Consider the following 23,784-nt stretch of genomic DNA (forward strand, 5'->3'; position numbering starts at 1 on the left):
CTCTAGGAATTCATTAGCTGACTGTCTCTTTCTCTCAAGCATAGACCGATCAGTTGATGTCCATTGCTTATGTACTGCATTGTAAATCAATATGTTTTCCATGTAGAACTCTAGTTTGAGGTTAGAGATTAGAAGTTCCTGGACACTCTGGGCAATCCTGGTGGAAAACACCTGATGCTTGGAGGGTTGAATTGTAACGCTCCAAAGCAGTCATAATAGTTCGTTATCTCTCCATTTGAAACGATGTTCAAACGTACTCAATCAAACGTAACTTTCATGTTCTGTTGTATTGTACACACACATACACTGGAGTGTGCCGCTGGTTCCAGCAAGAACACACTGTTTGGGTCACAGTTCAGCAAATTTTGAGATCCAGATGCTTCTCTTTGAAGTGTCTGAAAGACTTAGAAATTGTTGCAAAGCACAAGTCTTGTTTGAATCAGTGTCTTCTCACCATCAACTTTCACTGACACAATCTTTCATTCATCTTCCAAAAATCTGATAAGTAGAAGTCCTTTACCACTTTCTCTATACTTCCCGAAAGTGTCTTCCAGACTTTGTGTTAAGCATTGGTTATCCCATGTTCTTTCACCTGCATCTTACATTTCCATGCCATGTAGTAGGAAGCACCAAATTCCTCCTCTTATTTCCTCACACTCCAACTTTTTGGTAACATAGTTGGGACTTGCACCTTTTCACTTTATGAGGTTCAAGATTTGAATTTTTTCTTTTAGATTGTCTGTGATTTCCTTTCCATCATCTCTATATGAGCTCAGTGGTTGCCCAGTGGCAACTTCTAACTTCTTCCTCATGCTGCTGTTAATACTCTCTGCTTTGAGTTCCACATGTGAGCACTGTCGCACTCTTTCTTTTAACTGGAGATTCACCTTTCAATGACAAAGACTGGTACAGAATTGCCAGTTCAACATTGGCAAATGTCCCTTTATTGCCAGATGTTGAGGTACCCAGCCATAGGTTCAGGATTGGGAGGGTGTGCAAAGTCACTACTAGAAGAGTCAGACCAACAGATTTCTTTGTTCTCTGGTGTAAGTTTTTATAGTCTCACACAGCAATTTCTACCTGACCTTAAATTGAGATTTGGGTGATCCTGCATTGCTTTCTCAGGCACATCTCTTCGAGCATGTGTTATCTTCTCGAGATGACATTTGAAAGGATCACACCAAAATTTCTGATTGAATGTAAACAACACAGTATCTACTGAACACATTGTGAAAATTTATGCTGCTGCAGCAAAGACAATGCTTTTATCTCCATCAGGTAATTGACAGCATTTGCTATGGATTGATTACACCTGACCTATTTGCACACCTCACTCTGCTCTGAATTAATGCAAGGCGTGGAGCAATGGCATTTATTAGCCACATTGGAATGGGCATTTTTCACAACAGCCATTTTGACATGAAATAGTATGGCAAGCATGGGTGTCACTAATGACACAATGAAGCTTCTGTTCAATTGCAGTGTAGCACAGGAGTCGGCAAACTTGGGCTTGCGAGCTGCAAATGGCTGTTTGGGTACATATGTGTGTCTCTTTAAATTAAGATGATAAGGAATAAAATTTTAATTAAAAAAAAAATTCACGCGAAAATTGAGTTTATTTTATTATTTTATTATTATGTTTGTATTACAATGTAGTTTCTGCAACTGCTCAAACCGGCGCGAACATACTGTATGGAGAATAAGTAATGCCATTGCTGGAAAAAGGATGGGTAGTACACTGATGATGTAGGAGGGCCATGTGATTATTAACCAATCAGTTGCAAATTCCTTAGCCTTGCATACTCTCAATCTCCACTGTGTTCCATATCTACCTACTGTACTTATTTTTCTAAATCAGCTGTGTTGTCTTGTTGATCGGTGTCTACAGTAGTTTGATTTACTGTTAAACTATCATACACAAATTTTTGTATCCCTGGTATTGCTGCCATTGTAATTATCTAATTTTATATATAGTGCATATGGAAAGTCCCTGCACATTTTGACTATATTACCTGTTCTAACTGCACAGCAACTTTCCTAAGAATCTGTTGGGAAAAATACTGGTTTTATTAAATTTTGATTTTGTTTTCTAGCATCATCTTAATATGGGTACAAGAAAGAAACAACCCAAAATAGAAGATGAACATTACCAATTCAAAAGTCAATGGACTGAGTCTTTTGTGTTCATTGCAAACTCAAATAGCCTTCCAACATGCCTTGTCTGTAACAAACTACTGGCATATAATAAGTCGAATTTAGAAAGACACTTTGGGACAAAATATGCGTTATTTGCCAGTAAATATCCCGTCACTGACATACGAAAGAAAGCAGTTGAATAATTTTCAAAATTCAACAATTGCATTTAGTACTTGGCTACAGTCTATATATAACATTAACGTTGCAAGCTTCATCGTGAGCCAGGAAATCGCTAAGAGTGGAAAATCTTTTACAGACGGCGAGTACATCAAAAGTTGTTTTATAAATGCATCTAAAGAACTCTTTCATGATTTTAAAAACAAAGCAGATATCTTTAAAAAAAAAACTGAAAGCATTACATTATTTGCTAAAACAAAAAAAGATAGAATGGTTTAAATGTTCTCAAACGTGACTGAACAACTAATTGAAGATATTAAATCCGCTTCAGTCCTATCAATTGCGGTAGATGAGTCTCGTGACATACAAGATACAGCCCAAATTTCCCTTTTTGTATGCTATATTTCACCCGAGGGTCCTAAAGAAGAATTTCTAAGTTTACTGCCACTTAAAGGCCAAACACAGGGAGTGGACATTGCAAATGCTGTCCTTAAATGTATGTAAAAAATCATATCCCACTCACTAAAATTGTGTCAATTGCAACAGATGAAGCAAAAAGTATGTTGGGTCCAGAAAATGGGTTTCAATTTTAAATGAAAAAATGAATCACGAGGTGATTACTTTCCATTTAGATTGTCAATAGAATTGTAGCAAAGAACCTTTACCATAGTCAATTTAAAGATTATCTCAGCGAAATGGACAGTGAATATTTATATCTTTTCCTCTTTAACGAAGTGCGATGGCTTTCAATAGGGCAGATGTTGAAACAATTTGCAACTTGTTTAAACGAGATCAAATTATTCTTCGATAACAAAGTTCAGTAGTTACAAAAGTTATATTTCATGGTGGACATTACATCACAACTGAATCAACTTTAATATTAAACTACATGGTAAAGGAAATACTGCATTTTCACTTCTTAAAGAAGTTATTTAGTTTGAAAGGAAATTTATTCTTTTGGCTAATGATATAGAGAGGGGAACTGTAAATCATTTCCTAAGTTTGTCACAATATCCGAAAGAAAACTGTCATCATTAATAAAGAATATTTCAAGACAAAAGTTTTAAAATCAACTAATCTTTTTTTCAGAGATTTCAGAACTTAAGATATGTTAAAAGGGACTCTTGCTTTTATTACAGATCCTCACAATGCCAATGTTAAGGAATTAAAATTTTCTCCATTCGTAATTGAAATAATGGCTTTTGAAATGCAATTGTTGGACTTGACGATCAAAATTTTCATATCTTGGTGCTGAAATAGAAAATTTAGAGAAAGATAAAATGCAGTTTGATTTTACAGAACAAGCAGACTGCTGTAAAGAATTTACAGAAGACAGCAAAATCATTTTCATTATTTGGAATAGCCTGTCGGATTCATATGATGAGTTGGAAAAATTAGCATTTTGCGTTCTTAGTATCTTCAGCTCTTCATATATATGTGAACAAACATTTTCCAACGTGAATCTTGTTAAAAATAAATTGAGACAGATAACAACTCACAGTTGTGCCTAAAATTAAAAACAAGAAGCTACACACCAGACATACTGAAACTTTCTAAAGAAATGCAAGCTCTTTGCTCCTATTCATTAGCTTAAATATATACAGTACTTTTGTTTTGTGATATATTTATGTACTTTTCATTTAAAAAAATAAATATATAATTATATGTTGTTTTCAAGCAGCTTTCAAATAAACCTTATATATAAAAAAAATTATGGCTCTTTAAAATGTTTTAAGATGCTTTAAAATTTGAATTTGGCTTTTCAGCCTCTAATGTCTTCCGACCCCTGGTGTTGCATTTTTGGAATCTTAATTGATGTCATTACTTACACCTGTACTTGCAATACTATTTAATGTTAATATGGCTGCTATGACAAAGGCCCATTAGTGATCTGAAACCAATGTGATGCCACCTATAAGTAATGATAGCTCAGCAACAACTCAAAAAACAAACGCCAAATTTTTACAACATTATAAGCTGCCTTTAGTAAAAAACTGACCAATTTTAAAATACAATTTTTTTTACTATTCAATTTTTAATATTATAATCACTCATAACATGGTCATTTTTTCAATTTGGGGATAACATAGATTTACACAAAATATAGGGCTTGAAAAGATATGAGAATAATTTCTCTTATTTTTAGGGAGATATAGCCAGTCAAAGTCATAATTAACCCCACCCCCCCAATACATTCAAACTTTGTTAGCTTAAATCTTCCTTAATATTGATCCAAGACATGTCTAATTTCAGTTCTATAAGTTACTCTCATGTCCAAATCAGCATGCCAAGCTTTATTAAAATCTATGATGATGATGATGTTCAAAAGTGTGATGATTTGACGTGAAATTACCTTTCAGTGTCTGCGCACAGGATAAAATTATTAAGAAATTAATCTATTCAGTAACTGTGGTTGGCTGTTTCTATAGAGATTTTAAGGTCGTTATTGCTACATGTGTAGAGTGTAATTCAAGCATATACAGTATCTGCAAATCAACTTGCAACATGTTGCCACTCTCTGACAACACAATTATATTAGTTGCTTCTAGTTAGTAAATAACAAACACACATTTACAACCCCGATTCCAAAAAAAACTGGGACACTGTGTAAAATGTAGATAAAAACAGAATGCAATGTTTTGCAAATCTCATAAACCCATATACAGTAATCTCTCCTCCATCGCGGGGGTTGCGTTCCAGACCCCCCCGCGATAGGTGAAAATCCTCGAAGTAGAAACCATATGTTTCTATGGTTATTTTATATATTTTAAGCCCTTATAAACTCTCCCACACTGTTTATAAATATTCCCCGCAGAGTTATACAGCATAATCCCTTTGTATTCTCTTAGATATTAGGTAAGATTCATTGAAATTATGTATATAAACACACTGTTTATATACAGTAAAACCTAAATATTATTTTAAAGATATTGAGTGTCTCCGATATCACATATGTTACAGCCATTACAATAGACATGCCACCAGCAATAAATACGTACAATGCAACAAAATAGTATACAGTAAATGTGTGTACAGTGACACTAAACTTACGTACATGTACTAAGTACTGTAAGTAGAAAATTAATTATGGTTACTCACCAACAATGACACGATGACTTGTCCGATAACAATGAGTTTTATTTTACTGCACAACAAAGGAGAGCGTTACAGCCTTTAAAAGAGCCACTTCAGGTGATTGTGAAGCACTGCCGTTGTTGTTCTTCAATCCAAATCCCTAAAGCAGATTCCATCCAGACTACTGCCTTATTACATCCACTTAAAACTTGTTTTGCACCCTGGTTAAAAGGACACTGCGGCCGTAGATCTTATATTCCTTTCCTACTTTTTAAATAAAAAGAATCGTAGCCGTCAACAAATCCAAAACGTTTACCTTTTCGGCAATCGTTAACATCTTCCGTTTGCGCTTGGGCACGGCCCCTGAAGCAGTAGCAGATCGTTTTGGAGCCATAATGAAGGGCTTGACTATGCACAAAGATAAACACAAAAGAGCACAACTCTTTACACAGCGAAACACGTTGATGCTGAATGAGCGAGACGAGACTTCCTGGTTTACACTGCATTCAGCAAGCAGGAACTTAACTGCGTGCTCTGATTGGTTAGTTTCTCAGTCAGGAGGACTTAACTGCATGCTCTGATTGGTTAGCTTCTCAGTCATCCGCCAATAGCGTGCCTTGTATGAAATCAACTGGGCAAACCAACTGAGGAAGCATGTATAGGAAGTAAAAAGACACATTGTCCGCAGAGCCCGCGAAGCAGCGAAAAATCCGCGTTATAGATTTAGTTATGCTTTCATATAAAATCCGCGATAGAGCGAAACCGCGAAAGTCAAAGCGCGATATAGCGAGGGATTACTGTACTCATAAGGGAATTGTATAGTAAAGATAGTATATTGGATTAGGATGACAGAAAGGCCAGTACATTTGACACAAAATATTCAAGTGAAGAAATATTATTGGACATACTGCCAGACTGCCAGTTGCACTCCCGGAGAAAAAAAAATAACAATAAAGGATTTCCCTTTTAACATTGCAATAGCTAATACAGCTTAAATGAACAGAAAGTGTGTTGCAGTAAGCAGGAGGCACAAACCTAAACAAACTCTAGCTAGGAATTACTTTAAAATCTGCAGTTTAGTAGGTTATTCTGTAATAGTACAATCTGAAGCAAGTGAACTTTTATATTTGAAAAAGGGCAAATTTTAAATAAACTGGTATTTGTGGGCTTATCATGCCTTGCCACCTGCAAACCAGAAATCATCCATGTTGTAAATGTATATGTATTTTCTATTTTTTTATATGTCTGTACTCACTGTAAAGTTGTCTTAACAGTTAATGGGTGAAGTCAGGATAAAAAAATGTCTTAATGGATGAAGTCAGGATAAAAAATGTCTTAGATTTGTCTTTACAGGGTCTTACTGAATCTAACAGTATTTGTCAGTTTTGAAATGAATAATGTCTTGGCAAAATAAGCAATATAGGAGGGAACAGAGTTAATACCACTCCAATAACAAGTATAGGGACATGGGATTCCATTCTGTCACCTGCCATAAGACTTGCAAATCTTGCAGCATTTTACAGTTGATAAAGGATTTGGCCGGAGGGGTAAAGACATATGTACATGTTTTGTCCCTGGGTTTTCAAGTGTTTTTCTCATATCAATTGACAATATTATGAAAGATATAGCATTTTCTATTCACAGTATAGTACTGTACACTGTATTCTCTGTGCAAGTATATTTACATTAGTGTGTGCAATAACAGTATTTTATATCTATTTTACAGTTAAATTATTTGAAGTTATAGAAACAGAGAAAACACTTTATTTAGTAATGGAATATGCTAGTGGAGGTAAGTTTTTTTTTCTTTTTTTAATTTATTAAACTTAATATGGGGTTAGGGATGCATATGATTGTAATATGAGCAAAAGAGTGATTTGGATTATTGCCTGACATTATTAGAGCAGCTCATTATTTAACTGATGGGGAGTAGATATAATCCAAATTACATTTTGTAACCACAAAAAAAATTGTCTATATTAATGGCAAGCATGTGAAATGTTTTATTTAATCACTAAATCGTTATCTTAGTTTTGATGTTTAACCACAATATATGTTAAAATTGTGTTTGCTTCTATTTCAAGGCTGCAATGTACTGTATATATTATATAAATGACTGTTTAAAGAAACCAGTTCTGTGTCTTTTATTGTATAACAAATTAATTGTAATCAGGTGGAGAGAAGGAGTTTTTCCATTAGATCAAAAACATTTTCCCTTTGTACTGTTTGTTCATGTTACAGGTGAAGTTTTTGATTATTTAGTTGCACATGGGAGAATGAAAGAAAAAGAAGCTAGAGCAAAATTTCGACAGGTCTGTATCTTTATTTTTAAAAACAGACTCATATTAGACATGTACCATTAGACATTCTATATCATTTCCTAAATGTTGGGTAAATAATGCTATGCTTTCATTTAAATAATTTTTAATATTCATTGTTGGGGGAAAACATTTAATATTTGCCATTTGAAAAATAGTTTTTTAGTTGTATTTGACTGTTCCCTAGTTACTGATCCACATTCACAAATTCATTGTTGACATTTAAAGTTTATACAGAATTTAATATTATGGATTTATTATATATACAGTATAATCAAAAATAATTAAAAAGTTTTTAATAATTGTGTTTTGGCCAATATAGTTAATCCTCATGAGATTTTTTTTTTGTATAACAAACGATCAATAAACTTTTATATAATTTTATGCTTTAGTATTAAAAATATGGAGGGATTGTATTTTGTTTATTTTTGGTTTTGTTCAAAAGAGCAGTTAATGCAACACCATGCATTCTGTTCGTTCAGTAACATGTCTTTTATCCCTTCCTGTAGCAGAAATGAGAAGTGTGTCCATGTTTTAACCTTTTTTGTTTTACATCCAAACCTGTTAGAAACTGCTGTTGTGTCCACTAAGCATTGCGAAGTTGTAAAATAAAAAATATTCATTTAGAATATATTGATATGTAATGTAAAATGAGATTAAAACACATTTCAATGTTCTTTACCTAGATAAATGGCAAACTTAAAATCAGCTAACATTTTTTAGTATTAAAAGAGGAAGATCATTGATTAACCTGTAATGGTAATGATGGGCATTTACGTTCACCTCCTTAGCATTAGACCCAACCATAACTCTGGGTGTAAAACAGTGCTAAAAGCATTAGTCCTAATAGTCACTCAGGCAACTGTTTAGATGTGTCTTACATAAACTTTAGACACGAGGATTACTCGGGCTATAAAAGACCCAACAACATTAGCGTTGAGCGGTGCTTGGGAAACGATATAGGTGTGTCATGTGTACACGACAATGCAGACATGTCTGCTCCTAGCCTCATAATGCTGTCTCATAAGAAACATTTTTCAGCAACACAGGTGTTACACGCTTTTGACAGTGATGACGAAGTGAGTCTGTTTTCAGACAGTGAAATGGAAAGTGATTCTGATGAATCCGAAAATGACGCTCATGTCAATCACACATGTGCAGTGTGCTGTTCAAAAGTTGATCAGTCTGGATTGTGTAGTTCACCATGCTTTAAAATATACCAAACATATAATACATTTTTACCGCATATATGATATTAGTATTATTTTTATTATTATTTGTATCATTATTATACTTTCTACACTTCTGACTGTGGTTTTAGTGTTCTGCATGTCTCACAGTAGAAAGATCAGATTTAATAAATATGCAATTTTTTAAGCCAATAAATGCAACGTTGGTTGTATCAACCAAGCGCCAGGACTGGGATCTGTGCATGGAGGAGCAGGAGGAGCACTGCCAGAGCCCTACAAAATGACCTCCAGTTGGCTACTGGTGTGCATGTTTCTGACCAAACTGTCAGAAACGGACTTCATTAGGGACCTTTGCTCACAGCCTATCACTGTGAAGCTCAATTTGCATTGGCAGAGAATACCACAATTGGCATCTCCACCATTGGCACCCCAATTTCTTCACAGATGAGATCAGGTTCACATTGAGCACATATGACAGATGCAAAAGAATTTATATTCATCGTGTTGAACATCATGCAGCCTGCAACATCATCCAGCATCACTGGTTTGTCCGTGGGTCAGTGATGATCTGGGGTACATATCCCTGGAGGGTTGCACAGACCTCCACGTCCTGGGCAATAGTTCCCTGACTGCTGTTAGGTACCAAGATGAAATCCTCAGAGCCATTGGCCATTGTCAGACTTTATGCTGGTGTAATGGGCCCTGGGTTCGTTCAGGACAAAACCAGGCTTGATGTGGCAGGAGTGTGTAGGCAGTTCCGGGGTGATGGTGCCATTGACTGCCCTGCACATTCCCCAGATCTAAATCCATTTGAGAACCTCTGGGACTTAATGTATCTGTGTATCCAACACTCCCAATTATTGCCACAGACTGTCTAGGAGCTCACTGATGCCCTGGTCTAGGCCTGGAAAGAGATTCCCCAGAATACCCTCTGCCATCTCATCAGGAGTATGCTCAGATGTTGTCAGGAATGCATACAGGCACATGGTGGCCATCCACACACCTGAGTTACATTATAAGTTGCCGTGGTGAAATTCACACAAGTTGGATCAGCCTATGATTTCAATTTTTAACATTATTTTTCAGTGCAATTTTGAATCCAGCCCTCAATGGGTTGGTGATTTTGGTTTCCATTGCCTGTTACGTCATTTTGTTCTTAATGAATTACACAGTATTGCTCAGTAAAGATTTTCCATTTGAATATTTTGTTCATCAAGATCCTGTGTGTGATTTAAATCTTTCCCTTATTTTTTTGAGCAAAGTATGTGGGAATAAAAAAAATAAGCACAAATTATAAAACATTAATTGTGGAGCCAAAGATTTATTTAAAATAATTTATGTATATGAGCATTGCAGTAGGTGTACCTATAGACTGAAAAAAAATAATTATATTACCTTCCCTTAATAAAATGAGTCAGGAATTTGCTCATGAACTGCATTTGTTATAGTATTTGTGATGAGCTCTGTAACTTTCTTACTTTACATATGCAAGCTAGTATGTACAGTATTTTGGCTCAAAATAACACCTCATTCTGCAATGTTGTCTCTTCCAGATAGTATCAGCTGTCCAGTATTGTCATCAGAAATGCATTGTACATAGAGATCTTAAGGTGAGTATATAAAAGCCCTTAATGCCTTGCTTTGAGGTGCATTTTTTAAATCTATAATGATTAGAAGAAATTAAGCCTACAATGATTAATTTGTTTGACATTTCGCATTGTGCCCTGAATTAATTTTTATTTTTGACAATAATGACCTTAACATCTATATACTTATAAATCTTTTCTGAAGCCTAATGACCACTAATATACAAACCGGATTCCAAAAAAGTTGGGACACTAAACAAATTGTGAATAAAAACTGAATGCAATGATGTGGAGATGGCAAATGTCAATATTTTATTTGTAATAGAACGTAGATGACAGATCAAACGTTTAATCCGAGTAAATGTATCATTTTAAAGGAAAAATATGTTGATTCAAAATTTAACGGTGTCAACAAATCCCAAAAAAGTTGGGACAAGTAGCAATAAGAGGCTGGAAAAAGTAAATTTGAGCATAACGAAGAGCTGGAATACCAATTAACACTAATTGGGTCAATTGGCAACATGATTGGGTATAAAAAGAGCTTCTGTGAGCTTGAGTGTCTCTCAGAAGCCAAGATGGGTAGAGGATCACCAATTCCCACAATGTTGCGCAGAAAGATAGTGGAGCAATATCAGAAAGGTGTTACCCAGCGAAAAATTGCAAAGACTTTGCATCTATCATCATCAACTGTGCATAACATCATCCGAAGATTCAGAGAATCTGGAACAATCTCTGTGCGTAAGGGTCAAGGCCGTAAAACCATACTGGATGCCCGTGATCTCCGGGCCCTTAAACGACACTGCACCACAACCAGGAATGCTACTGTAAAGGAAATCACAGAATGGGCTCAGGAATACTTCCAGAAACCATTGTCAGTGAACACAATCCCCCGTGCCATCCGCCGTTGCCAGCTGAAACTCTACAGTGCAAAGAAGAAGCCATTTCTAAGCAAGATCCACAAGCTCAGGCGTTTCACTGGGCCAGGGATCATTTAAAATGGAGTGTGGCAAAATGGAAGACTGTTCTGTGGTCAGATGAGTCACGATTCTAAGTTCTTTTTGGAAATCTGGGACGCCGTGTCATCCGGACCAAAGAGGACAAGGACAACACTCAGTTCAGAAGCCTGCATCTCTGATGGTATGGGGTTGCATGAGTGCGTGTGGCATGGGCAGCTTGCATGTCTGGAAAGGCACCATCAATGCAGAAAAATATATTCAGGTTCTAGAACAACATATGCTCCCATCCAGACGTCATCTCTTTCAGGGAAGACCCTGCATTTTTCAACAAGATAATGCCAGACCACATTCTGCATCAATCACAACATCATGGCTGCGTGGGAGAAGGATCCGGGTACTGAAATGGCCAGTCTGCAGTCCAGATCTTTCACCTATAGAGAACATTTGGTGCATCATAAAGAGGAAGGTGCGACAAAGAAGGCCCAAGACGATTGAACAGTTAGAGGCCTGTATTAGACAAGAATGGGAGAGCATTCCTATTTCTGAACTTGAGAAACTGGTCTCCTCGGTCCCCAGACGTTTGTTGAGTGTTGTAAGAAGAAGGGGAGATGCCACACAGTGGTGAAAATGGCCTTGTCCCAACTTTTTTGGGATTTGTTGACACCATGAAATTCTGAATCAACATATTTTTCCCTTAAAATGATACATTTTCTCAGTTTAAACTTTTTTCCTGTAATTTATGTTCTTTTCTGAATAAAATATTAGAAGTTGGCACCTCCACATCATTGCATTCAGTTTTTATTCACGATTTGTATAGTGTCCCAACTTTTTTGGAATCCGGTTTGTAGTAGGTCTGAATCCAAAAACACAGCAGTGTGTTCTAGTAAACCCTAAACTGAACATGTCATAACATACATAGAATTTAATTCCCTCCTTGTGCTTGCAATGAGAGTTTTGTGTCCCTGTGTACTCTAAAGTGCATATTCTCTAAGAAAAGGATGATATTAATGAACCAAGTAATACTAAAAGCAGTAGTAACATTACAAAAACAAAAATCTTTTTTTAAGCTATTTATTTTTTGTCTCTGTCACTTCAACAATCACACGGTGTCTTCTTCACTGTATTCTGATAAAACCACAGTATCATGTGCAAGACAGCACCTCCTGGATAACAGAGGGGTGTAGCTCAGTTAGTTTTGTACAGTTCACATTTCAAGAGGAAAACACTGCTTATTCTGTATGGACAGAAGGCTGTTATATATATATATATATATATATATATATATATATATATATATATATATATATATATATATATATATATATATATATATATATATATATATATATATATATATATATAAGAAGTGTTGGGATTCGAGAGACTGTGTTTATGTGTTTGTGGAAAGATATAGCGTTAAGGTGGGTGGGGAGTCACGTCATCATCTCCCCTCCCATTCACCTCATTTCATTCACTTCATTTCGCTCCGAGCTGAGATCCACAGCTGACGCGGTCTTGCTGTTCTTTTTCCTTAGTGTTTAGTCCTCTTTTCTTTACTGATTTATATAAAGGAGAGTTTGGATCCGAGAGACTGTGTTTGTGGAGGGATGGAGAGTTAAGGTGGGTGGGGAGTCACGTCATCATCTCCCCTCCCATTCACCTCATTTCATTCACTTCATTTCGCTCCGAGCTGAGCTCCACAGCTGACATGGTCTTGCCGTTCTTTTTCCTTGGTGTTTAGTCCTCTCTCTTTTACTGATTTACTGTTTACTAGACGCAGTACTTACTGAATAGTATTTTTTCCTTTAGTGTTTCTACTTAATGTTTCTTAGTGTTTTAGTAGACACGGTGAGCCAGTGTTCCCGGTGGTGTTGTGGTTTACTGTTACTTTCTACTTCGTTTTTGTATTTTAGTGTTTAGTAGACTTTGTCATTTACTGTTGTTTTTTTACTGTTGTTCCTGGTGGTGTTGCCCTTTTTTACTTTATCTCATTTAGTGTTGTTCCCGGCAGTGTTGCCATTTTTCCCGTTTCTATTTTTTATGTAGCATGTTCACAAATTAGTCATAGAGAAAATTTATATATTTTGGCTCCAGGAGGAAAAACCAAAAATGTTGTATATAAACAACCGGGGTTCAGAAAATCCCAAACTAATGCAGTGATGACTTTTCTTGCATTACTCTTTTTCGCTTTTAACTTTAAATAGCCAGTACAAATAGACATTAGAATGCATTATACATTTAATATGAATGTGACAGGTGTACTGTATTATAGCTACCCCAGAAGCTATTACAATTTCAGGTTTGGTAAATAAAGAGAAAAGCCAAGAAAAATTACACCTTTTATTGGCTAACTAAAAAGATTACAATATGCAAGCTTTCGAGGCAACTCAGTAACTTGTTAGGATATATATATTTTTTTTTTAAAAGAGTATAATTTTTTCCTTGCAAGAACACTTATGTATAGAAATGTGATTTACAGTAGCAATATTAAAAATATATTTTTGTCTGTTGAAATATCACTCAAAAATTAAATCAGCTTTATATTAGCCTTCTTCCATTTTTCTTTTACCTTTATGCTGATAATGTATTTTAAATCAAATAACACATGGATAAACTGTAGTTTAGAAACATAAATCTTTAGAAATTTTTTATGTATTTATCTAATACAGGATTCTGGCCTAGGCGAGATGGTACTTAAAACTATGTTGTCTTGCACGTAATTGCTTATGATAGTTAGGCCGGAGTTATACTTCATGCGACACATGCTGTAGCGGATGCTCCTGCTACGCAAGCGTTGTAGTGTTCATACTTGCGCGCGTACTTTACGTAAATTTGGAGGAATCCACCTGGTGGCAGTATGAGATATCACGATGAGAGCATGCTCAGTTTCTCTTTGTTGTAAATTGCCTAGAAAACTCATTAAATTATGATGACACCTTACCGCTATATCTCTGAAAATTATGTTTATTGATTAAATCCATCAATCCAGGGATGTGTCCATTCCAGCAAGTATTGGGCACGAGTGAGAAACAATCCTTGGACAAGGCCTCAGCTCATCGCAAGGTGAATACAAGCACTCGCATACACTAGCGTCATTTTAGCGACACCAAATCCCCAAATCTGCATATCTTTGGAAGGAAACTGGAGCACAGTGTGGAATGCAAGCAGGAAATACCAGCAAAATAACTCCCTGCGAGACAGCAGTGTTATCGCTCTACCACCGTGACACCCCCATGTGTGTAATTATCAACAGTATTCATTATTTAAACAAAATTATATGTAAAATGTAACATACACACTTTAATGCATTTTATCATGAAAGTGTTATCAAATACAAATCTAAAGATTCTCAATGTGCAGATAGTTGGAATATCATACATTTAATTTGTTCTGTGTGGTGATCTATTGCTGCTTGCCGCTGCTGTCAGGTCCAAGAAACTCGTAGCGATTAAAAACTGGGATGACGTTTACGATGGTCTGCATTAATTATAAAGTAAATTACGAGGTTAAAGTGGACATTTCGAGATTAAAGCCGAAATTTCCACTTTAATCACAAAATACACGTTTTCACCGTGTCCTTTATTTTTTTTCTCAATGGCTCAAATACAGCGCTATACATTATGTTGCTGTTGTTAAGTTGCAAAAGTTAAAAAAAAAAAAAAGACAGCACAAAAGGATGGTATGTGAGACTTAAAAAATGTATCGTGTCATTGCGATCGGGAATATCCAACACTTGAATATAAAAGCACCATGAAAGCCATCTGTATGTTGGCATTTTGCTTCACCACATCGAAGCATTCATCCCGTAGGATCTGCATAGAGGCTTTCTGTCACATGTAGATAGTAAACAGAGACACTGACGTCACGTTCCAACTTTTAGCACACTGCGCCCCCCGACTTTTTGCTGGTACTGCAACTTCGCGCACGCGTCACACTAATTTCTGAGGACCTGCTCAGAGGACGCGTGAAATAATCGCTGGGAACGCGTGGCAGCCATGATGCAGGTGTGTACGTGTTCTGAGTGTGAAGTATAAACTGGCCCTTACTCGTAGTAAAATGGACAGAAAAATAACAAATCAAAAATACACTTGTAGGACTACTGAGTTTAAAGAAGACAATACACAATCTAATACATTTCTGGATACATTACAAATACCACAAATAGACACTTTTATTTCAGAGGAACTTGATAAACCTCTGGCGTTATCAGAATTACTAGATGCTATAAAGTCACTCCAAGGCGAGAAAGCAGCAGGCCCTGATGGCTACCCTGCAGAATTTTACAAGAAATTCTCCGCTCAGCTAGCTCCCCTCCTATTAGCAAAATTTACAGAAGCCAGAGATAACCAAACTCTTCCTCAAACTTTTCGCCAAGCACTAATCACCGTTTTTTTCAAAACAAAATAAGGACTTATTACAATGTGCATCATACAGACCAATTTCACTTCTGAATAATGACGTTAAAATACTCTCTAAAATCATAGCTAGAAAGATGGAGAAAGTGCTCCCCTCGGTAATATCACAAGACCAAACTAGATTTATTAGGGGCCGACACTTATCTTCAAATCTTCAACGCCCGTTTAATGTAATATACTCACCAACTAAATCAAACACCCCAGAAATAATAATATCATTGGATGCAGAAAAAGCATTTGACATAATTGAATGGAAATACCTTTTTACTACATTGGAGAAGTTTGGGTTTGGCCCGAACATTTGTGCATGGATCAAATTACCGTATACTAACCCAGAAGCTTCAGTTTGCATCAACAACATTTGCTCAGACTACTTTAAACTAGAACGTGGTACTAGACAAGGATGCCCCTTGTCACCGCTACTGTTTGCAATCACCATTGAACCACTGGCAATACATTATCGAAATACTGATCAGATAAAGGGGATTATCAGAGAAGGACTGGAACAGAAAATTTCATTATATGCAGATGATATGGTACTGTATACAGGTGCCGGTCATAAAATTAGAATATCATGACAAAGTTGATTTATTTCAGTAATTCCATTCAAAAAGTGAAACTTGTATATTAGATTCATTCATTACACACAGACTGATGTATTTTAAATGTTTATTTCTTTTAATTTTGATGATTATAACTGACAACTAATGAAAGTTCCAAATTCAGTATCTCGGAAAATTTGAATATAAATTAAGGCCAATGCAAAAAAAGGATTTTTAGAAATGTTGGCCAACTGAAAGGTATGAACATGAAAAGTATGAACATGTACAGCACTCAATATTTAGTTGGGGCTCCTTTGGCCTGTATTACTGCAGCAGTGCGGTGTGGCATGAAGTCGATCAGTCTGGCACTGCTCAGATATTATGAGAGTCCATGTTGCTCTGATAGTGGCCTTCAGCTCTTCTGAATTGTTGGGTCTGGTGTATTGCATCTTCCTCTTCACAATACCCTATAGATTTTCTATGGGGTTAAGGTCAGGCGAGTTTGCTAGCCAATCAAGAACAGGGATACCATGGTCCTTAAACCAGGTACTGGTAGTTTTGGCACTTTGTGCAGGTGCCAGGTCCTGTTGGAAAATGAAATCTGCATCTCCATAAAGTTCGTCAGCAGCAGGAAGCATGAAGTGCTCTAAAACTTCCTGGTAGACGGCTGCGTTGACCTTGGACCTCAGAAAACACAATGGACCAACACCAGCAGATGACATGGCACCCCAAACCATCACTGACTGTGGAAACTTTACACTGGACCTCAAGCAACGTGGATTCTGTGCCTCTCCTCTCTTCCTCCAGACTCTGGGACCTTGATTTCCAAAGGAAATGCAAAATTTGCTTTCATCAGAGAACATAACTTTGGACTACTCAACAGCAGTCCAGTCGAGACGCTTCTGACGCTGTCTCTTGTTCAAGAGTGGCTTGACACAAGGAATGCAACAGCTGAAACCCATGTCTTCCATACTTCTATGCGCGGTGGTTCTTGAAGCACTGACTCCAGCTGCACTCCACTCTTTGTGAATCTCCCCCACAGTTTTGAATGGGTTTTGTTTCACAATCCTCTCCAGGGTACAAGCGGTTATCCCTATTGCTTGTACACTTTTTCTACCACATCTTGTCCTTCCCTTCGCCTCTCTATTAATGTGCTTGGACACAGAGCTCTGTGAACAGCCAGCCTCTTTAGCAATGACCTTTTGTGTCTTGCCCTCCTTGTGCAAGGTGTCAATGGTCGTCTTTTGGACAACTGTCAAGTCAGCAGTCTTCCCCATGATTATGTAGCCTACAGAACTAAACTGAGAGACCATTTAAAGGCTTTTGCAGGTGTTTTGAGTTAATTAGCTGATTAGAGTGTGACACCAGGTGTCTTCAATATTGAACCTTTTCACAATATTCTAATTTTCTGAGATACTGAATTTGGGACTTTCATTAGTTGTCAGTTATAATCATCAGAAATAAACATTTGAAATACATCAGTCTGTGTGTAATGAATGAATCTAATATACAAGTTTCACTTTTTGAATGGAATTACTGAAATAAATCAACTTTGTCATGATATTCTAATTTTATGACCGGCACCTGTATATCGGACCCAGAAAATTCTGTGCCTGCAGTCTTAACAGCACTCACAGAATTTCAAAAGATCTCTGGTCTCAGAATTAATATGAATATAAGTGTACTCTTTCCAGTGAATTCTCAAGCATATAATATTAGATTAGATACCTTACCTTTTATCATTGCAGAACAGTTTAAATACCTAGGGAATAAACATCATAAGTAAACATAAAGCTCTTGTATCAACAAAATTTCGCCGTCTTCATGGAAAAAATTAAGCAAGACTTGCATAGATGGTCAACCCTTCATCTTACACTAGCTGGAAGAATTAACACTGTTAACATGAATATTCTTCCTAAGCTCCTTTTTTATTTCATAACGTTCCAATATACATTAATAAATCATTCTTTAAGCAATTAGATTCAACAATAACCTCATTTATTTGGAATTCAAAACATTCACGCATCCAAAGAGTGACCCTACAAAGACAAAAGGCAGAAGGCGGCATGGCTCTACCTAACTTCCAGTTTTATTACTGGGCAGCAAATATACAGTCGATAAGAACCTGGACACAAATAGAAGAACATACACAAACTTGGTCCGCAATAGAAGTAAAATCCTACAGTACTTCTTTGTATTCCTTGCTCTGTTCTCCAATAAACACACGTTATCGGCAATATACTAATAACCCAATTGTGCTTCACTCACTTAGAAGCTTCTCCGCCTTAAAATGCTTTCTACATTGGTTCCATATTCTATCTGTGGCACCTCTGCAAGAGAACCACCTCTTTCAACCTTTCCAAACATATGCAGTTTTTAATATCTGGGAAAAATTTGGAATTAACTTGCTTAGAGATCTTTATATAGACAACGTCTTTGCATCCTTTGAACAATTACATTCCAAATTTTACATTCCAGCTACACATTTCTTTCACCATATTCAAATCAGGAACTTTGTTAAACAGAACCTTCCCGATTTTCCTCATCTTGCACCCTCATCCATGCTGGTAAAAATATTGCTCAATCTCAAGGACTTAGACACCATCTCTACAATATTTAAAATCATTTTACAATTCCTTCCTTTGAAAGATCCAAGAGGACACTGGGAAAAAGATCTGTCAATTAATATATCAGAAAAGGAGTGGAAAGTAGCAATGCAGAGAATTCACTCGAGCTCCATATGCGCAAAGCATACAGTTATACAACTCAAAATTATATATCTCGTCTAAAACTCTACAAAATGTTTCCAGGGCATGATCCAACCTGCGAACGCTGCAACCAAGTTCCAGCCTCACTGGGTCACATGTTCTGGGCCTGCACCAAATTAACATCATTCTGGACAAAAATTTTTAATTACCTTTCAGACAGCCTTGGTCTCACAATCCCTCCTAACCCATTAAGAGCTGTGTTTGGGTTTCTTCCAGATGGGTTTAAAGTGGAGAAAGACAAACAAACTGTGATTGCGTTCACTACACTTTTGGCACGCAGACTTATTCTGATAAACTGGAAGAACCGAAACTCTCCTCTTTTATGTCAGTGGAAAACCGATGTGTTATACTATTTGAAATTGGAAAAAATCAAATACTCAGTTAGAGGATCCATACAGACTTTTTTTCAAAACATGGCAGGATCTAATCAGTAATATTTTAAAATAAGCTCATAAACCAAAGATAATTTATTCATTTAGGTATGTTTACAAGCCTTAAATTTTACAGCGTTTTGACAACTGAAATCAATATTAATTTAGGCCCAAAATGCAGGAAAAGAGAGAAATCTATCTTAAAATTGCCTTCCTTAGGTGAACATTTTCCAAAACATCAATACTGGGAGCCTCTTATGTAGCCTTTCCCTGGGGTTGAGCTCAATGGCTTACACCTGGCATTCATGTGACCCATGTAATTCTGCTGAGGTCAGGCCAAAAAGTGGCACTAATCTGTATTTTTGGGCATACCATCCTCAAAACAAAGTTCAGGTGCAAGGCAGGACTAGGACAGATCCACATATACTAGAACTTGGCAAAGGTAATTGTTGCCTAGGGCATGGACTATAATGTTTCTGAGTAGGAAGGAGCCTGAGTTTATGTGGGAGACTGAAAAAAAACTACACACATAATCTCAGCATCTATACTACTCTCTCTTTTCTTACACTAGGATTATTATATATATGGATATATATAGCTTGTACTAAATTCTAAGTAACTATATTGGTTTTCTGTTCTTATTTGTGATAGGGTAAAATGAAGACTTCAGAGCACAACTACTGTTTTTTATGTTCTCATTATGATCTGGAAAAGTGGATTGAAAGTGAAGTGATAGATCCCTTTTATGTACATGCATTTATTGTTTAGGTGTACAATATAATTTTTTGGTTTTGCTTTTAATTTTACAGGCTGAAAATCTTCTTTTGGATGCAGATATGAACATTAAAATAGCAGATTTTGGTTTCAGTAACGAGTTCACTCTGGGAAACAAGTTGGATACGTTTTGTGGTAGCCCCCCCTATGCAGCCCCTGAACTTTTCCAAGGAAAGAAGTATGACGGGCCTGAGGTTGATGTCTGGAGTCTTGGCGTAATTCTCTACACACTAGTCAGTGGATCATTACCATTTGATGGACAGAATTTAAAGGTTGGTAACCTGTTTTTAAAAGGACATATTATGTACCAATGTATGTGTTAACTTTTTTGCAGTCTTTGAAAATATTCATGATTGGCTTAACAGCCTTTAACCAAATCACATTCGAACTAGGCTTGGGCGGTAAAACGGTAATATGGTATCCCGCGGGATCTAAATATTGCAACGGTGTCAGTTTCAATACCGTTATACCGTCATAAAAACAATGCACTTATATAGGAGACAAGGATTAAATATTAAATATAATTTATTTAATGCCTAAAAATGCGCATGTGATGCGTGGTTGTCATCACGTGACAGCGTGGAGGATAAAGAGAGAGGTGGGGAAAGATGGCGAGTCGCGCACCAAGTGACCTGGTCTCGAAAAAGAACACAACTTCTGCAGTTTGGCAGTATTTCGGGTTTTGGCCGATCAAGAAGGGAGAGGCGGTAAATACGGACGAGGCAATTTGCAAATTGTGCAACATAAAGGTGACCGCGAGAGATGGAAATACCTCAAACCTAAGGTCGCATATACGAAACCACCATCCACTCACTGCTGCGAGGATGGACCTGCGTTCACTCAGTGCAACAGTTTCAATGCCTCCCGATGCAGGACCAACAACATTTAGGTCCACCGCCAGATGCGCAGCCGGCGATAATGGGGCCTTCGGGAAAGCAACAAAGTACAAAAGGGACAGTGTCCGTTGGAAAACCTGTACTGATGCAGTGACAAAATACTTGGCCAAGGAAATGGTCTCTTTCCACACAGTGGAAAAAAAGTCCTTTACGGACATGGTAAAGGTTCTAGATGCCCAGTACGAGCTGCCTGGATGGAAATATTTCTCACAAACAGCCGTCCCACATTTATATAGTAAAGTTAGAGACAATGTTCAAGTGCTGCTGTCAGCGGCAGACAGTTATTCCTTAACAACTGACATGTGGTCGTCAGTTAACATGACACCATATATGTCTCTGACTGTCCATACTATTACACCTGACTGGAAACTTGAATCCAAATGCCTCCAAACTACGTATTTTCCTGAGAGTCATCCAGCGGACAATCTTGCTGCTGTGCTCAGAGCTGCACTTCAGGAATGGCAACTTGACGAGAAAAAACTTTCAGCCATAACAACTGACAACGCTGCCAACATTCATGCCGCAATCAGGTCCCTGCATTGGCCGTGGCTATGCTGCTTCGGTCACAATCTAAACTTGGCTGTCACAAATGGATTGCATGACCAGAGGCAAAAAACCCGAGCGTGCCCTCGGGCTATGATGTAATATTGTCGGGGCCTTTTCACACAGCTGGCAACGTAAGCATGAACTCCACAAGAAGCAAGTAGACTTGGGACTCCCAAAACATAGTCTCATAACGGTAAGCATAAAACGTGCAGAGAGTTCCTCAGGGGCAGGGGCTCAAATATAAAAAATGGGGCATATATATATGCTTTGCATCACATAAAATATATTGAAAAGTAGGCTATATTAAAATAGAAAGCCATTTTTTAAATTGTAATTTTTTTCCTCTATTTTTTATCAAGTAAATGCAGGCTTGATGCGCATAAGGGACTTATTTAGCCTAAAATAAATGTGCATGCAAATTTGACCAAATGGAATAATATACGTTAATGGACTTATTTATTTATGCATTCATTCTTTTATTTAGGCCTATTTATTCATTCATTCGTTTATTTAGGCCTATTTATTCATTCATTCGTTTATTAACAAATGAATTGGCCTAAATAAAACGAATTTCGTTTATTTATGCCTATTTATTCATTCATTCGTTTATTTATGCCTATTTATTCATTCGTTTGTTTATGCCTATTTATTCATTCGTTTATTTAGGCCTATTCATTCAATCGTTTATTCATCATTCATTAATTAATTCATCCATCCATCCGTCGGCAGGACTGTGCAACTCGCTGGGGCTCCAAACTGGCAATCGTGGAGCGAATTCTCAAGCAGGCCCAAGCGATCAGACACGTCCTGTCTGATGACAGAAGGAGCAGCCTGTCCCTGACCTGGCAGGACATGGACGTCTTGAAAGCTGTTCACGAAACACTGAAACCAGTCGCTGACTTCACTGATATTTTGTCAGGAGAAAATTATGTGACCATTTCCTGTATCCTCCCCATACTACAGCTTTGCAGGGACAATGTGTTTTCTGCGTCAGAAAATGACCTCCAGCTAACAAGGTCAATCAAAACTGGAATTCTAACAAAGCTGGAGGCCAAGTGTGAATCCAATTCAGTGCGCAAAATATTGCGAAAATGCATATTCCTCGACCCTCGTTACCGTGGAGGATATGAGACAGATGACAACGCATTGGCTGAGACCAAGGCTGAATTACAGGCTGAGATCGTGAGCTTAGAGGCAGCAGGTCCAGTGGCCATCAGAGTGGAAGAGGCAGAGGAGCGACCTGCACCCTCACGAAAAAAGATGACTCTGGGGTGTATGCTGCCAAAAAAAAAAATGCATCGACACCGTAGAGGACCGAGTCGGAGCTGAAATAACAGCCTACTGTTTGAAGCCAGTTACTCAAGGAGACGAGGACCCACTTCTCTGGTGGAAAAATGCTGACGGGCGTTTTCCCCAGATGTCGCAAGTGGCACGAAAGTACCTGTGCGTCTGTTCCACAAGCACACCATCTGAGCAGGTTTTCAGCACCGCAGGTAAAGTTGTCAGTCCACAACGTGCCCTGTTAAAGCCGGACAAAGTAAACATGCTGGTTTTTCTAGCGAGAAATCTTGAATAGATTGATGCCATTTGCCATGTGTTTATTTTTATTTAATTGATTCAGAGATTTTTATTTGGGTTACGTTAAAAACGATATTGGAAAGAAGATGTTTTTGTTTAGGACTACAGTAATCCCTCCTCGATCGCGGGGGTTGCATTCCAGAACCCCCCGCGATAGATGAAAATCCGTGAAGTAGAAACCATATGTTTGTATAGTTATTTTAATATATTTTAAGCCCTAATAAACTCTCCCACACTTTTAACATTATTAGAGTCCTCTAGACATGAAATAACACCCTTTAGTCAAAAGTTTAAACTGTGCTCCATGACAAGACAGAGATGACAGTTTCTTCTCACAATTTAAAGAATGCAAATATATCTTCTCTTCAGGAGCAGAGAATTTCAGAGAGAGAGAACGCTCGCAAAAAAGCAAACAATCAAAAAATCAATACGTGTGTTTTTAAGTTTAAGCGGCAT

At 37.2% G+C, this 23,784-nt stretch overlaps 1 protein-coding gene across 12 annotated transcripts in view; it reads left to right on the forward strand.

Moving 5' to 3' along the window:
- The window catches only part of mark2b (MAP/microtubule affinity-regulating kinase 2b), a 290,583-nt gene that overhangs the window by 169,316 nt on the left and 97,483 nt on the right, over positions 1-23,784 (forward strand). For all 12 annotated transcript variants that reach the window (XM_039769082.1, XM_039769085.1, XM_039769090.1 and 9 more), the window contains exons 5-8: positions 7,115-7,180; positions 7,630-7,700; positions 10,450-10,506; positions 20,344-20,580. In XM_039769082.1, coding sequence (XP_039625016.1) covers positions 7,115-7,180; positions 7,630-7,700; positions 10,450-10,506; positions 20,344-20,580 — 431 coding nt within the window. The remainder of the gene's footprint in view (positions 1-7,114; positions 7,181-7,629; positions 7,701-10,449; positions 10,507-20,343; positions 20,581-23,784) is intronic.

This window comes from Polypterus senegalus, chromosome 11 (genome assembly GCF_016835505.1).
Source record: "Polypterus senegalus isolate Bchr_013 chromosome 11, ASM1683550v1, whole genome shotgun sequence".
Lineage (NCBI taxonomy): Eukaryota > Metazoa > Chordata > Cladistia > Polypteriformes > Polypteridae > Polypterus > Polypterus senegalus.